The sequence below is a fragment of the Narcine bancroftii genome, chromosome 6 (genome assembly GCF_036971445.1).
Source record: "Narcine bancroftii isolate sNarBan1 chromosome 6, sNarBan1.hap1, whole genome shotgun sequence".
NCBI classification, from domain to species: Eukaryota; Metazoa; Chordata; class Chondrichthyes; order Torpediniformes; family Narcinidae; genus Narcine; species Narcine bancroftii.
Window position 1 is genome coordinate 145570615 of NC_091474.1, and position 15956 is coordinate 145586570.

Below are 15956 nucleotides of genomic sequence, written 5' to 3' on the forward strand. Positions count from 1 at the left end.
TAAGCTTGTCTGCCTTTCCCATAATACTCCACGCATTGAAACAAACACACCTCAAAACATTATTCCCAATCTTTTGATTCCTTTCTTTGAATGCAGTCTTAACAATGTTTTTGCAATCTCAATCCACGATGTATTCTGGTTCACATTCGCCTGCACAGCTAATTTAACCCCTGCCTGGTGCAGCACAAGCAAACCTTCCTGCAAGGATATTAGTTCCCCCTCCAATTCAAATACAAACCATGCTGCTGATACAGGCTCCACTTACCCTGGAAGAGAGCTCAATTATCCAGAAATCTGAAGCCCTCCCTCCTGCCCCATATCTTTAGCCATGTATTAAGCTGCATTAACCTCCCATTTCTCACCTCACTGGCACATGTAGCAATCCTGAGCACACCACGCTGGGGGTCCTGTCCTTTGACTTAGCGCCAAGTCCCTGAACTCTTTGCAGAACCTCATTGCCCTACCCACATCATTGTTCCCCACATGGACCTTGACATCAGGCTGATTGCCTTCCTTGAGAATGCTGTGAACTCAATCTGAGACAACCTGAACCCTGGCACCTGGGAGGCAACATACCAATTTCAATTTCTTCCACAGAATCTCTCATCTGTTCCCCTCACTATCGAATCCCCATCACAACAGCTCACCTCTTCTCCTTTCCCTTCTTAGCCATGAGACCAGACTCCATGCCAAAGACTTGACCAATGTGGTTTGTCCTGGTAGGGCATCCCTCTCATCAGTATCCAAAACACAATAGGTGTTATTAAGGAACAGCCACAGGCACTGACTGCTTGTTTCCTTTCCCACTCCTGTCACTCAGCTACCTTCCTCCTGCCTTCAGGGTGATTGCATCCCTGAAACTCCTATCACCCCTTTACTTCCAAAATGATCTGAGTTCATCCAGCTCCCCAACATGGTTTGTAAGGAGCTGCAGCTGGATGCACTTCTTGCATCTGCCGCCATCTTTTGCCTAACATACTGATCCAGTTTCTGCTAAACTGCTCTCCTTTCTCCCCCTCCACCAGCTGTGCACCCCCTTCCCTCTCTATCCACCTAGCCATCCCTCCTCCCCTTACTTGCTGCTGTGCTCTCCCTCCCTTATCCACCTCCTGCCTTTGCATGACTTCCCCCCATTTACCTTTTTATTCAGATGCCTACTGACATTTTTCCATACCTTGAAATATCGGTTATGTATTTTTTATCTGTTTTATTGACACTGTTTGACCTGCTGAGATTCTCCATCATCGTGTTGTTATTTCAACTAGTGTCTGGAGATTTTTGTGTTTTCTGATCCACAGCATCTTTCCCGTTTATCCTACCTGTGATCTCTTCAAAAATTTCCATAGGTTTTTTCAGGCATGGTTTTCCTTTAAGGAAACCATGCTGCCTCTCGGTATTTCATAATCTCATCCTTGACAATTGATTCCAACAGCTTTCCAACTGCCAATGTCAATATAATTTCTTTTCTGCTGCCTCACTCCCTTCTTTAACAGTGGAGTGACATTCGCGATCCTCCAGTCCAATGAAACCAGGACAGACTCCATTGATTCCAGGATGATCATTGCCAATGGCTCCACAATATCTACAGCTACCTCCTTCAGAATCCGAGGGTGCATTCCATTTGGTCCAGGAGACTTATCCAAGCACCTCTCATGATCTTGTCCGCATTCATTTCTCTTCTGAGAGAGCCATAAGAGTCCAGTATGCTACTAATGTCTTCCACAGCGAAGACTGGTCCAAAATATTCTTTCAGTTCCTTTGCCATCTCCTTGTATCCCATTACATACATCTTCAGTATAATTTTCTATTGGTCCTATATCTACTTTGGTCACTTTTATTTATTATATATTTAACAAACCTTTTAATATATTCTTTGATATTACTTGTTAATCTCCTTTTATAATTTGTCTTTTCCTTCCTAATCACCTTTGTCGTCTTCTCCAAGTTGTTAAATTTCCCAGTCCTCTATCTTCCCACTAATTTTTGTTCCCTTGTATGCCTTCTCTTTTGCTTTTACTTTGGCTTTAACTTCCCACCTCAGTCACAATTATTTCATTCACGTTTCTTTCTTTTTGCTCTGTGCCTGAGCTTTCCTCATTTCTTGCAGAATCTCCAGCCATTGTTGATCTGCTGCCTTCCTCATTATTGTCTTTTCCAATTGACTTTGGCCAGTTCCTCTCTCATGTGACTGTAATTTCCTTTACTCCACTGAAATACCGACACATGGGACTGTAGCCTCTCCTTTTCAAATTTCAAAGTAAACTCAATCATATTGTACTCGAGGAGTCACGTGATGGAGTAGTGGCTGGTAGGAGAATACCAGTCCACTCCAGAAAAGAAGAAAAAGCAAAGCCCCAGATACACAAAACACAACAAATAAAAGATAAAGGTGTGGAGAAAATGGCACTCAAGAAAGAAAAACCAAAAACAACGGGAAAAAAAGGAAAGACGCCAGATGAGAAAGGTGAAGGCAGGGACCCGCCGTGGAAAGAGAAGTCCGCTCCTCGAGGTTACTGGAGACCTCGCAGGACTGCAAAAATTGCTCACTGAACAAAACAGAGGTGCACAACTGCGCATGACAAGGAGAACACCAACAGGAGGGGGGACCAGCTGTAAAGAAAACAATGGGAAAGGGAGGGAAGAGAAAGAAAAATGGAAGCAGGAGACAACAGATAACCAGTCCAGAAGAAGAGGACAAACATAAAGAAACCATGGGAGAAAAAAAACCAACAAAATCAGAAGAGGAACAGATACAGGGAAGAGAAAACCCAAGAGCAGACACAGAAGAAGAAGAACACCAAGCTCTGCACAGAGGAATAGGAGGTAAAATGAATGGACAGTACATAGATTAAAAAAAAAGTACAGAAGAAAAAGTGAGCAGAGTAGAGCTGGTCATAACAGATATAGGGAAAGGATTAGAAAATGTGAAAGAACGTGTAATGGCAGTAGAAATGGAAGTGAACGACTTAAAAAGAAAATTGCAAGAAAGTGACAAAAAAGTTACAGAAACACTGGAGTTGTTAGCTCAGAAGATGGATATAATGGAAAACTATAGTAGGTGAAACAATATAAAGATAGTGGGCCTTAAGGAAGATGAAGATGTGAAAGAATTTATAAAAGACTGGATCTCAAAAGTCTTGGGAATGCCAGAAATGCAGGAAGGAATGGAAATAGAAAGGGCACATAGAACATTAACCCCGAAACTACAGTCACAACAAAAACCAAGATCCGTTTTAGTAAAATTTTTGAGATATACGACTGGAGAAAACAATGAATAAAATTAGAGAAGACAAAAAAACCACTGGAGTACAAAGGTCAAAAAAAAAATTTTCTACCCAGACACAAGTTTTGAGCTCCTAAAGAAGAGGAAAGAGTTTAACACAGCAAAATCGATCCTATGAAAAAAAGGCTATAAATTTATGTTAAGATATCCAGCTGTGCTTAAAATAGTTATCCCGGGGGAGCAAAACAGACTGTTCTCGGATCTGGAGAAAGCACGAGAATTTGCAGAATGCCTGCAAGACAGAAAGAGAGATGAAGAGATGTAACAAGAACAAAGAATGATGTATATATAAAGATGTATAAATAATGTATAAGTAAGAACTAAGAAAAGGGAAGTAAGGGAGAAGGGGGGAAAAAGAGAAGAAAAGAGGGGGAGCTTTGTTGTAATGTGAAGACAAAAGTTTTCTGGAGGGGGTTGGGTGAGAGAATAACAGTCACAGCGAAATCAGTTGACACGCAAACGGGTTCGCAATCCGAATGGAGAGGGGAGTTGTGGTTGCCTGACAAGGGGCGACTCAGAGAGGGGGGGGAACACACTTGGGGTTAAGGGAATTTTAGATGTGGAAGTGGTTGAAGTATTTTATGTTTTAGAAGTGTTGTCATACAGTGCATTCAAAAAAAGAAAACTGAGAAATGAAAATGGGGAAAAGGGGAAAGGTGGTGGTGAGGAAGCAGAAATGAGATGTAAACAGAGTATGAGATGGCCATGTTGAACTATATGACTATAAATATTAATGGAATACATAACCAAATCAAAAGAAAGAGGCTATTAAATTTACTGAAGAAAGAAAAAATTGATATAGCATTCGTGCAGGAAACGCATCTAATTGATGTGGAACACAAGAAATTAAGGAGAGACTGGGTAGGGCACATAATGACAACATCATATAATTCAAAAGCCAGAGGAGTAGCTATATTAATCAATAAAAATGTACCAATCAAAATAGAGGAGGAAATAATAGATCCAGCAGGGAGATATGTAATGATAAAGTGTCAGATATATTCAGAACTCTGGAATTTGGTCTATATGCACCTAATGAAGAGGATCAAAAGTTTATGCAAGATATTTTTTTGAAGATTGTAGATACGCAGGGGAATATATTGATAGGAGGGGACTTTAACCTTAATTTGGATAAAACCGGACAAAAGACTCGCAGAAAGAACAAAGTAGCCAAATTAATGGTTAATTCAATGCAGGAAATGCAACTTTTGAATATATAGAGGAGACAACACCCAAAGGAGAAGGAATGCTCATATTATTCGTGTAGACATAAAACATACTCAACATGTTCCTGTTGTCAGCCCATATCCACGGGAGAGTTAGGAAAACGGAATTTAAAGCTAGATTGTTATCTGATCATTCACCCCTGTTATTGGCAATAGAACTGGAGGACATCCCACCAAGAACATAGAGATGGAGATTAAACTCCATGCTAATTAAAAGACAGGAATGTAGAGAATTTATTGAGCGCCAAATTAAAATGTACTTTGAAATAAATACAGAATCAGTGAAAGACAAATTTATATTATGGGATGCAATGAAAGCCTTCATTAGAGGGCAGATAATATGTTATGTAACTAAGATGAAAAAGGACTACAATTGGGAAATAGAACAGCTGGAAAGGGAAATAGCAAGTACAGAAAAAGAATTAGCAATAAGGGAAGATACAACAAAAATAATAAAATACGAAACACTACAAACGTATAAGGTGCAGAAGAACATAATGAAAATCATATTGTAATCACTACTTTAGGGTTCTTTTGCGTTAAACTCTCTAATCACCTCACTCCATTACACTGCACTCAATCCAGAACAGCCAATCCTCTGGTGGGCTCATCAACAAGCTGCTCCAAAAAGTCATCCCTTATACTTGTCTGCATTAAATTCCATCTGCTATTTTTCATCCCATTTTTCCAACTGGTCCAGATCCCTCTGCATTCTTCACTGTCCACAACACCTCCAATCTTTGTGTCATCTGCAAACTTGCTGATCCAATTTATGATATTATCATCCAGATCACTGATATAGATGACAAACAACAATGGTCCCAGCACTGATACCCGAGGCACACCACTACTCTTTGGCTTCTCCCATATAGCCAATGTTGAATCCAGTTTACTATGTCACCATGAATACCGAGCATCTGAACCTTTCTCACTAAGCCCCCATGTGGGACCTTGTCAAAGGCCTTACTAGAGGCCATGTAGACAATATCAACAGCCTTTCCTTCATTCAACTTTCCTGGTAACCTTGAAAAACTCTATAAGATTGGTTAAACATGGCGACCATGTTGAGTATCTGCAATCACTCCCTAACTTTCCAAGTACTTGAATATCTGATCTCTTAGAACACCCTCCAATAATTTACCTATTACAGACATCAGGCTCACCAGCCTATACTTTCCAGGATTATTTTTGGTGCCTTTTTTAAACAATGGAACAACAGGAACTACCCTCCAATCCTTCAATACAAAAAGAAAAATAAGCCTGTGCTTACCTGTGCGGTTTTGCTGAATCATTTTGTTCCTCCCTTGAGCTGTCTTACCTGAACTCCTTCATCACCACCTCAGCCTTGTCAATACCTTATGATCAATGAAAATTCATCAACCTTAGCTCCTGGTCCCTTTCAACAGATGGGATCAATCATTGTAGAACCAGTAAGTTTTAATAAAATTGGAGGCTTGCAATTCAGCTCAATACCATGCATCTCAATCCAGATGGAAGCTGAGGTTTCCAATCAGCTTGTTACTTAGAATCAGTGGCTCATTGCTTCCCTAACTGGGTAGTATGTACTTATCCACAGCAGATGTTCCAATTAACACAGCAGACAATCATCTGATTGTACAGAGCACATAGTGCTATTTAGGAATCCTTGCTGGCTGGATAAGACATATCGCAGGCTTCATCATTAAAGTACATATGACAGGTGGTTGTCTGTAAATTTGAACCATTTTAAAAAAAGCAATATTTCACATTGGAAGAAGTCCAGAAAAGATAACGAATGCCAAGGACCTGACATTTGCCCTCCTCCTTTCATCATGGGAACACTAAGAAATGAAGTTGCTGAACTTGTGTCAAAACCAACCTGTGACACTTTGCAACTACGGAAGAACTGCAGCTCTACCCAGAACCTCCATATGAAGAAAACCATTTCAAAACATTATCCAGAATCAAAATGTATTGTCATGTCACAAAAAGGTGTTGTTTTGCAGGCAGCATCACAGATGCAAAATTGCTAATTACACTCTTAAAAAAATAAATAAATAGATTGGCTCACACATGACTGGGGTTCATTGTCCACTCAGAAATCTGATGGCAGTGGGAAGCAGCTGTTTTTGTACCATTGGGTGTTCGTCTTCAGGCTCCTGTACCTCCTTCCTGATGGAAGAGGGCATGGCCTGGGTGGTGAGGGTCCTTGAAGATAAAGGGTGCTTTCTTGGGACACCACTTCTTGCAGATGTCCTCAAAGGAGTGAAGACTGATGCCTCTGACAGGGCTGACTGGGTTCACAACACTCTGTAGTCTTGTCCTGTGCATTGGCATCTCCATACCAGACAGTGATGCAACCAGCCAGAATGCCCTCGTATACCTATAGAAACTGCGAGTCTTTGGTGACATATCAAATTTCCTCAAATTCCTCACGAAGTCGCTCATGAGTCTTCTTCATGAATGCATTGACATTGATCTTCAGAGATGTTCAATTATTTGGTGTTAACAAGTTGAAACAGTCAGCAGTCAGTCTCAAGAAGTTCAGAGAGGCACAGTAGCAATAGCTACTGTGTTAACTCCGGTAATCTTCAACTCTGGCACTAGCACATTCTCCCCTTGAGTCTGGATGCCTCACAGATACTCTGGTTTACTCCCACAACCCAAAGATATACTCGGGGAGTAACTTGCTATTGCAAGTTTCATCTCAGTACGTTCAATTAGTAAAAAAGTCAAAGGGGACAATGAGCATGGGAGAGAATAAGTTGTACAACTGGAGGGAGAACCAGAGGAAAGAGATTGTACTGCTGAAACCAACATGAAGCTGATTTACCAAATGCATATGTCATAATAATGTGCAGAATTTTTGTCTGTACTTGCCTGCACATGTCCAAGACATCTGGATTACAACTGATACTTCATACAACGGGCATTTTTCGGGAGAACTTAAGTGACTCCTCCACAAGATGAATATTCAAAATATTTAAAGGGGTTCATTAAAACAAACAAAACAATGAAAAATCCAAACACTTTAATAAAGTACATTGCAGTCACTATAATTCCAAATTTTTATATTTACAAAAAAAGTCTTTAGTTCCCAAACATTGGAGAGGTAAGCTAACCACGTTGCTTGCATGTACTGATACAGAAACAATACTTATTAACACAAGGCAGCAATTTACATATCAGTGCTTTGAAACAGCAAAAATGTAACTGACCATAATTGTTTTTTTACCACAATAGGAACAAAAAAATCACCCTGTGAAAAATTGAAGGTGAAATTCATGATTGTGTTGTAAAAAGTGGATTAAACGGTGAAGAACCTATTTTTGGAAGTTTAAAAAAAAACTTTTTTATGATCTGGTCAAATTTTTTTTGTTAAATGAAGAGGCCATGTACATGAAGTCATTTTTGTGTACTTAAAAGCAATTATAGAGTTCCAGGTCAGAAACACATTAGCAGCTTTAAAAAAAAAATCCTGCATACATTGGGTATTAGCCCACATCAATTTGCATTTAGATAAAAATGTAACCAAAGTCATATGAAGAGACACCACATGATAAATAATTCAGTGTTTCATAAAAATTGACTAAACATTCAAGCAACATTAGCATTCAGTTTCTTTACTGTCAACTCGGGTTTGACGTTGCAATTTAAACACAGACGCTTTGTCACTCCTGTTGGCAGAGTGAGCTGTTAAATCTTCAAAGGATTTTGCTGCCTGGCTACTATTTGGAAATGGGTCTTCGCCTAACCCACCCTCTCCAATTAAAGAATCGACACTGGGGTCTTCCTGTATCGTGTCCATCCGATGGTGGTCAGATTTTGTTGGTACTACAATTGTTGGGACAGTCACTGATGCCATTGGAGTTGATGGCGGTGGTGGTTGTTGAAACCGGTTTGTGGACTGAAGAGGAGGCTTCACTATACGGACAGAGGCAGATTCAAGGCTGCTAAACATCTCTGCGTTCTGCAGTAAATAGTTAAAAATTGTTACATTAGACAATGTTATCTTGACAAAGTATTCATGAAGTTCCTTTGGTTTTCTGTCACTTCTGGAGATGGTGTCAATGATAACCTAGAATTATTACTACACAATATAAATTTACAACATAAACTTGCAGTCTATCATTCTTAAAATGGAAAGACAAATTAGTTATGCTTAAGTTTATAGGCTGGTGGTTACAAGCCAACTATATCAAAGTTGCCTCAAACTTCCTTTGTGTAAATACACTAAAATGCCTACAACTCTGTATTATCATATCCAATTACATTATGCACCATCATAAAATTGAAACTTTTGTGGCTAAGACACATTTAGATGGGGTGGGTATGCTAATAAATGCAATAAGTGTTTCTTAAGTGAAGGAGACCAGATATGGGCATTTAAATTGGTTGGTATCTTTGAAAAGCTGTTGTCATGTACCTGCAACTCTGCATTTCAAATTATTTGGATACAATACAAAATAATTTGTGTTAATTAGCTTAGACATTTGTTACACCATTATTACTGGCCTAAAGCCTAAATCCAAAGAAAATTGATAATGAACAACTTTTTGGACTGCTTGCAAATTATTAATGAATTAATCTGAATTCAACTTCCATTATGCTTTAACATATACCATTAAAATAGTCAATAAAGCTGTGCAAAGATGCCTTTAGATGGAAATAGAAAAGTCACAAATTGGTACAGAGCAAGGGTGATTGATAAACGTCCATCCGGAGGATAAACTGAAACAAATAGGATGCTTGTGTGCAAAGATAATAAGAGTGAAAACAATCAATAACATCCTTTTTATTGATCTCAAATATTAACAATGCAGTGAAGTGCCTTGGACTTTTGACCACATCAGGTGTAATATAAAAATAAACCATCGGCTACATAACTCGATGTTGTATGTTGCTGCATTGACACTTACTATTTACATCTATTTGGTCGTGTGAATTATGAGTAAATTGTTGATTCTAAATCATGTATTTGAATTACATTAGTTTGGAGACCAGTGGAACTGTGAAATAAGATACAAGTACAAATCGATCGTACCCTGAAACTAGCTGATATTACTTCATTTTGTTGCAATGAGGCTATTTTCTATCTTCGAGTTTTAATCACAGAAACAGCTCCATCTGCACAACTTGACATTTTCAGGGAAAAAAATGACAAGCAAGTTACTTAAACATCAAAACAAAGCCAAATTCACTGTTATACAAATGATTTTCAACTATGTCCCATTTCTGGCCATTCTGTCTATCAGAGATTATACCAGTAATGTGTCGGTCTTGGCTCAGTGGATGTTATGGACATCCTGACAAACGGAAACATGACTTTATGCAAATTCACCCATATAATTTTAAGGTATTTTCAAGATATTTCAAGGTGTTTCATGGTGTTCATTAATGAATGGGTACAGATGTATGCCGTTAGTTTAATTTGGGTAGTGTTAGGGTGTTATTCAAAGAAATTGAAGAATTATAGTAACTCTATAGACCAATGCGATAAGAGGCTTTCATTTCTCTGGAGTAATTAGCTTTTAGGCAGTCCTCAGTAATGAAACCTTTGCATAACCCAGGGACTGACCCTTGCCTCAGTACAAAAGTGTGGGAGCAAATTCAACTGCAGATTGGGAACTCAATCCAGGTGACACTTCAGTACTAAAGCAGTGCCATCTTTGTATAGCTCTTTACTGAAAACAGTGCAACATTTTCACCATTTTTCAGGTGAATACAATGTCACTTTGTATTTTACAGCTCGCCATCACAAACAGATTTGGCCATGCAACAATTCTATTTGGATCAGGAACATTAAACTCCCTATGAACTATATTTTAAAAGACTCAGTGTTATTAAATAGCAAGTTTACTCATTCTGTACTGTATAAAATGAGCCAGGAATCTATGGACAGACAAGAACAACTCAACTACATTATAGATAGAAAGATCCGATAGCCAGAAATTGATCAGAAGTCGACTGACAAAAATGATCATTAACAAATGTTTAGAATACATACACTGGGAGGGAAGAATGTTTTTGTGCTCTCCTCGTACTGTTGGTCTAATTTCTTATCCTGGGGAAAGAAAGATAAAGTATTTGTTAATTTATCCCTGTGCTCCCTTGCAGCAAAACAGTAAGTATATCAAATTAAGGAAAAAAACTCCTTCAGCACGAAATAATACGAACATTTAAGTACAACCTGGTTAAAAAAGGTTTTGCTGCTCGTGTCAGCTGTGACTGAGCCTTTGAGTCAGAAGAGAGTGGGTTCAAAACCCCTCCCCAGAACTTAAGTACCAGATGAGACATTAAATCAAAGACCATCATCTTAGTTCAATGAAAAGCAGGAAATAGGTCTGCCAGCTGAGTAGCATCGATTCCTCAACCTTCATTCACTAAAAGCAATTCTCTGCATGATCACATGACTTTTTGAAAGCTTTCCTTTCAGTTTGGCTGCTGCACTTCCTGCTTTATTAAGAACCTGCATTTCAAAAGTAATTTGGGATATCCTGAGGCATGAAATATTAATGCAATCCTTCTTCCCTCCCCTTCCCCGAACACAGTGTTCTACTATTTACAATTTGGGAACTCTCCTCGTTAACCAGCTTGGTCAAAGGGAAAAGGTAAGTTGATATTTATAACTGATCACAACTGACATCCAAAGAGACACCAAATGAATCCAGAGAATGGGATTAGGTCGGACAGTGGAATTGTAATACAGGATCAGGTTGATGGAGACTGTAGTCAAAGGATTCACTTTAGGCTGTGGACTGCTGAAGACCGAATTAGACTGGCTGAAGTGGGGTACCAGGTATCGGGACTGGGATGTAGAAGGCACTGAAAGGTTACTAACCATGTCATAGGTTTGAATCTGGAGCTCGGGTTGCCGATGGTTTGGACTGGAGCCTGTGTGTCTGCAGAGGCTGCGAGAGCTCTGGAGGCAAACGCATGAACTAAGAAGCACCCGGCAATTTCTGCTGATGGCAAATCTGTCTGCCTTACAGCAGACTAAAGGCAATTTTGTGCAATAGAACACGGTTTTTATTATACAATAAAGGAATCTTGATCTTGATTATTTATCAATAACATAGCAGGTAAAGTAAGCTTGAGGAACACTATTACTTCTTGTTATGTTCCTTTTAAGCTACATTTGTAACTCAAGATTCCAAATGAACAATGCAAACTATACGATTTGCCATCCGTACCGTGCTCAGAAACCAAACATTTCTTACCACACAATGAACAAGAATACTGAGCGGAATCCAAAAAACCAGAGAGAATACAATGACAGATCCAACAATGTTGTCAGCTAGGAATTTCCCTGTTTCAAAGAAAATAGTATTAGTATTCATTGATACTCATTTTTGCAATATCAATGAGGATAATTTTATCAGAGCTTGGCTACTGGCAATTCAGTCAGTAACGTGACACCTTGTCTGGGTGGCACTGATAGGGTGTAGTGCAACACTGTTACAGTGCCAACGATTGGGACCAGAGTTCGAATCCCACGCTGACTACAAGTTTGCATGTTCTCCCCCTGTCTGTGTGGGTTTCCTCCAGGGGCTCCGATTTTCTCCTACCTTCAAAAAAAAAATGTACCGAGTTTGTAGGTCAATTGGGTGTAAATGGGCAGCACAGGCTTGTGGTCCAAAATGGCCTGTTACTGTGCTGAATGTCTAAATTTAAAGATGTCTATTATAGAGGGATCATGTATGTCCAAAGAAATGTCCATCTCCTAATCAGTTTTGTTAAAAACTAATGAAGTCCATAAAATGATGCTTCTTCATGCAGAAAGCAGTGGAATGAATGCCAAATGAAGTGGTAAATGCAGGCTCAATTCTGACATTTATGAAAAATTTGGATAGGTTAATGGATAGGAGGGGTATGGAAGGCTATGGTCTGGGTGCAGGTTATTAAGTCTAGGCAAAGTAATAATTTGGCACAGACAAGGTGGGCCAAAGGGCCTGTATATGTGCTGCAGTGATCTATGGCTCTATACCTCCAAGAATAACCTTAAGTACCATTAAACCCAAGTCAAAAAACCCTGGCACTTTATTCCAGCAGATATCCTGTTTGAGATCAATTAGCACTGAAAATGGACAAGAAATTATTCTCTCTGAATATTTATTTATTCACAGGGCAAATTTATTGATCCTCATTGGTAATATAAACTGTCTTTTTTAATCTGCTGGACACCTTGAAGAAATACTTGTGGAATGCTGTTAGATGAGATTTTCAAGATTTAAACTCAGGCAAAATTAGAGCATTTACAAGTCAGGGTGGTGGAAGAAATCATGATTTGGAAGACAGGTCAAAGTAACCTTGGCAAGTAACTGCAGTATATTTTATCATTGGTACACATTGCAGCCCTTGTGTATGGGTGGCAAAAAAGTGGATATTTAGGGTAGTGGATACATTCCCAATCAACCAAGCTTTCTTGTTCTAAATAATATCAAGCTTCTCAATCACTATTGGAATAGCAGTCATTCCAACAAGTGTGGAGAACTCTTTCAATTGACTTGTGCTTCATCAAGAGAGTAAAGGCTTCAGACAGTCAAGTCTCTTGCCACAGAATATTGAGCTACTTTTGGCTCTTGTAGTCCATTATTTACAAGGTTAGTCCATTCTTAGAAATTCACAATTAAGAAATAATGTTCTGATTTAGTTTCATAGAAAAAATCTCAGACAAAACTGTAAACATTAAGGATTAAGAGACTCAGGTATATACAAATATTCCATTCTGATGGAGTGATCATTGAGAGCATTTTTTTTGAAATTATGGTTTTGTAGGCTTAAGTAACAGCCACAGTTTTATGGAAAAGTTACCCGACATAGATATTGAAATATTGCTATTTAATATGCCATAACTTTCATCCATATATAAACATATAACCATTTACGGGCGGAAATAGGCCATGTTGGCCTTTCGAGTCCGCACCAGTTCACTGATTTTGTGCGCCCTCTTCAGGCATTGGTCCCGGTAGATCTTCATTCAATAACGATGGGTGAATTCAATGCAGGTGGAATCAGTCGTAGAAATGTTTGTGATGTTGGAGGACTAACTGTCAACTGCTCTTATCCAAGTCAGCCAAGTAGCAGCAAATTTGGCAAAATTCATTTCTTTATTTTGCTTTAACAAAACACAATTGCATTTGTGAGTCGTTTAACTTAATCTACAGTTTGTTTAAAAATGTACACTTAAAATAGAATGGGTGACATGGTTAGTGTAGATATTATTGCGATACTATTACTGCACCAGTGACCCGGGTTTGAATTTGGCGTTGTCTGCAAGGAGCTTGTGTCTCCTCTCAGTGTCTGCGTGGGTTTCCTCCAGGTGCTCCAGTTTTCTCCCACCATCCAAAACATAAGGGGTTGTAGGCTATTTTGGGTGGAATTGAGTGGCATAAGTTTAAATGGCTGGAATCGGCTTCTACCATGTTGTAAATAAAAATAAAAAATTAAACTACAAAAACCATTATGCAACTTATTTCTGCTTCGTGTGCTGAAGAAGAAAAAGGACAAAAGACTGCATGAAAACAAACTATGTTTCTGAGTTTACCAAAAGTATTGATATCCAATTTCTCAATGAAATCCCAGAATCGTTCTATCACATCTTGTACTTGCTTTTCACATTTGCCCTGTATAAGCAAATGAGAAAAAATGAACCATTAATAGTGGCATCTATTAATAGATGTAATCATGTAGGTTTCACCCTTAGGTCAATGAAAAGCCATTTCAAGTGCATATTAATTAGAAAGTGACAATATAACTAGGTGCTACTCTTCCCTCTCCCTCCTTGTAACAGCCTCCCTTCCATCCCACCAAACACCAGTTATTGGCAGTAGTTCTAGTATTATTTAGATTTCCTCTAGAAGTGTTTTTAATGCATCTATTAACATTTAATTTTGCTTTCCGTTATTAATTGTCTCTTTTTATTTAACTACTCCTACCTTCACCCGAAGACAGATGATCATTTTTGTTATTTCCTCCCTTTACCATGACTCTATTTAAAAACAGTTATCTATCTCATTGTCGATCCTTGCATCTGATGAAATGGTGCAGCCGAGATAGGTAGACTGGTTGACCGTTTTGAGTTTTGTGTGCCCGATGGAGATGTGGGGGGGCTGGTAGTCATGGTGGGGAGCTGGCTGATGGAGGACCTCAGTTTTCTTCAGGCTGACTTCCAGGCCAAACATTTTGGCAGTTTCTGCAAAAAGAGCTGGCTCTGAATGGGCAACTAAAGCGGCATCGTCTGCAAAGAGTAGTTCGCCAAGGCAAATAGCCCTTTTGGAAGACTACACAAAAGAGTCTGGAAAAACAACCAACTGAAAAACCTCACAAAGATAAGCGTATACAGAGCCGTTGTCATACCCACACTCCTGTTCGGCTCCGAATCATGGGTCCTCTACCGGCACCACCTACGGCTCCTAGAACGCTTCCACCAGCGTTGTCTCCGCTCCATCCTCAACATCCATTGGAGCGCTTTCATCCCTAACGTCGAAGTACTCGAGATGGCAGAGGTCGACAGCATCGAGTCCACGCTGCTGAAGATCCAGCTGCGCTGGATGGGTCACGTCTCCAGAATGGAGGACCATCGCCTTCCCAAGATCATGTTATATGGCGAGCTCTCCACTGGCCACCGTGACAGAGGTGCACCAAAGAAAAGGTACAAGGACTGCCTAAAGAAATCTCTTGGTGCCTGCCACATTGACCACCGCCAGTGGGCTGATAACGCCTCAAACCGTGCATCTTGGGGCCTCACAGTTTGGCGGGCAGCAACCTCCTTTGAAGAAGACCCCAGAGCCCACCTCACTGACAAAAGGCAAAGGAGGAAAAACCCAACACCCAACCCCAACCAACCAATTTTCCCCTGCAACCGCTGCAACCGTGTCTGCCTGTCCCGCATCGGACTTGTCAGCCACAAACGAGCCTGCAGCTGACGTGGACTTTTTACCCCCTCCATAAATCTTCGTCCGCGAAGCCAAGCCAAAGAAAAATTTAAAAACAGTTCTTTTATACTTCCACAAAAGTTGCCATGACCTTTCATAATATTAGTTTTGAAATCAGGTTCAACCCAGACCCTTAAGTGACCAATATTATATATAGTCTGTGTAAGCAACAATGCCCCTAGGCTAATAGTGGGTCAGGTTACTAGGAAAACTCTAAACTCCTCTTTGAATAATACAGTGGCAAACTGGCCAAGAAAAGGGCCTAGTGTTATGAGCCCAGAGGACCCCAAAACCCAGCAGCAACAGAAATTCACCAAGACAAATGGTTACTCAAACAAAAGTTGCTTTTAATTATCTTTAAACATGAAAACAGGATCAAACTCTAACTTATTACTATTAACTTACTTAACCCCCTTCTAATTCTAAGCACACGTGTATGTAATGTGCAAGTTTAGAAAAGTTCTTTGATTTACAGTCCAATCTCACTTCTCATTCCTCCAAGTTCACTGGTTGCAGGCAATTCTTATAGTG

The 15956-nt window shown here is 39.6% G+C and overlaps 2 protein-coding genes across 2 annotated transcripts in view; one reads left to right on the forward strand and one right to left on the reverse strand.

Annotated features, from left to right (window-relative positions):
* Positions 1 to 15956, forward strand: part of iah1 (isoamyl acetate hydrolyzing esterase 1 (putative)) — a 57507-nt gene that overhangs the window by 34500 nt on the left and 7051 nt on the right. Inside the window, exon 6 of the mRNA XM_069886275.1 lies at positions 11040 to 11099. Coding sequence (XP_069742376.1) covers positions 11040 to 11099 — 60 coding nt within the window. The remainder of the gene's footprint in view (positions 1 to 11039; positions 11100 to 15956) is intronic.
* adam17b (ADAM metallopeptidase domain 17b) overlaps positions 7503 to 15956 on the reverse strand; it is a 70510-nt gene continuing 62056 nt past the window's right edge. Inside the window, exons 17-20 of the mRNA XM_069886276.1 lie at positions 14036 to 14114; positions 11709 to 11797; positions 10496 to 10552; positions 7503 to 8458 (exon numbers count right to left, since the gene is read on the reverse strand). Of these exons, the coding sequence (XP_069742377.1) occupies positions 8096 to 8458; positions 10496 to 10552; positions 11709 to 11797; positions 14036 to 14114 (588 nt within the window). The 3' untranslated portion in view covers positions 7503 to 8095. The remainder of the gene's footprint in view (positions 8459 to 10495; positions 10553 to 11708; positions 11798 to 14035; positions 14115 to 15956) is intronic.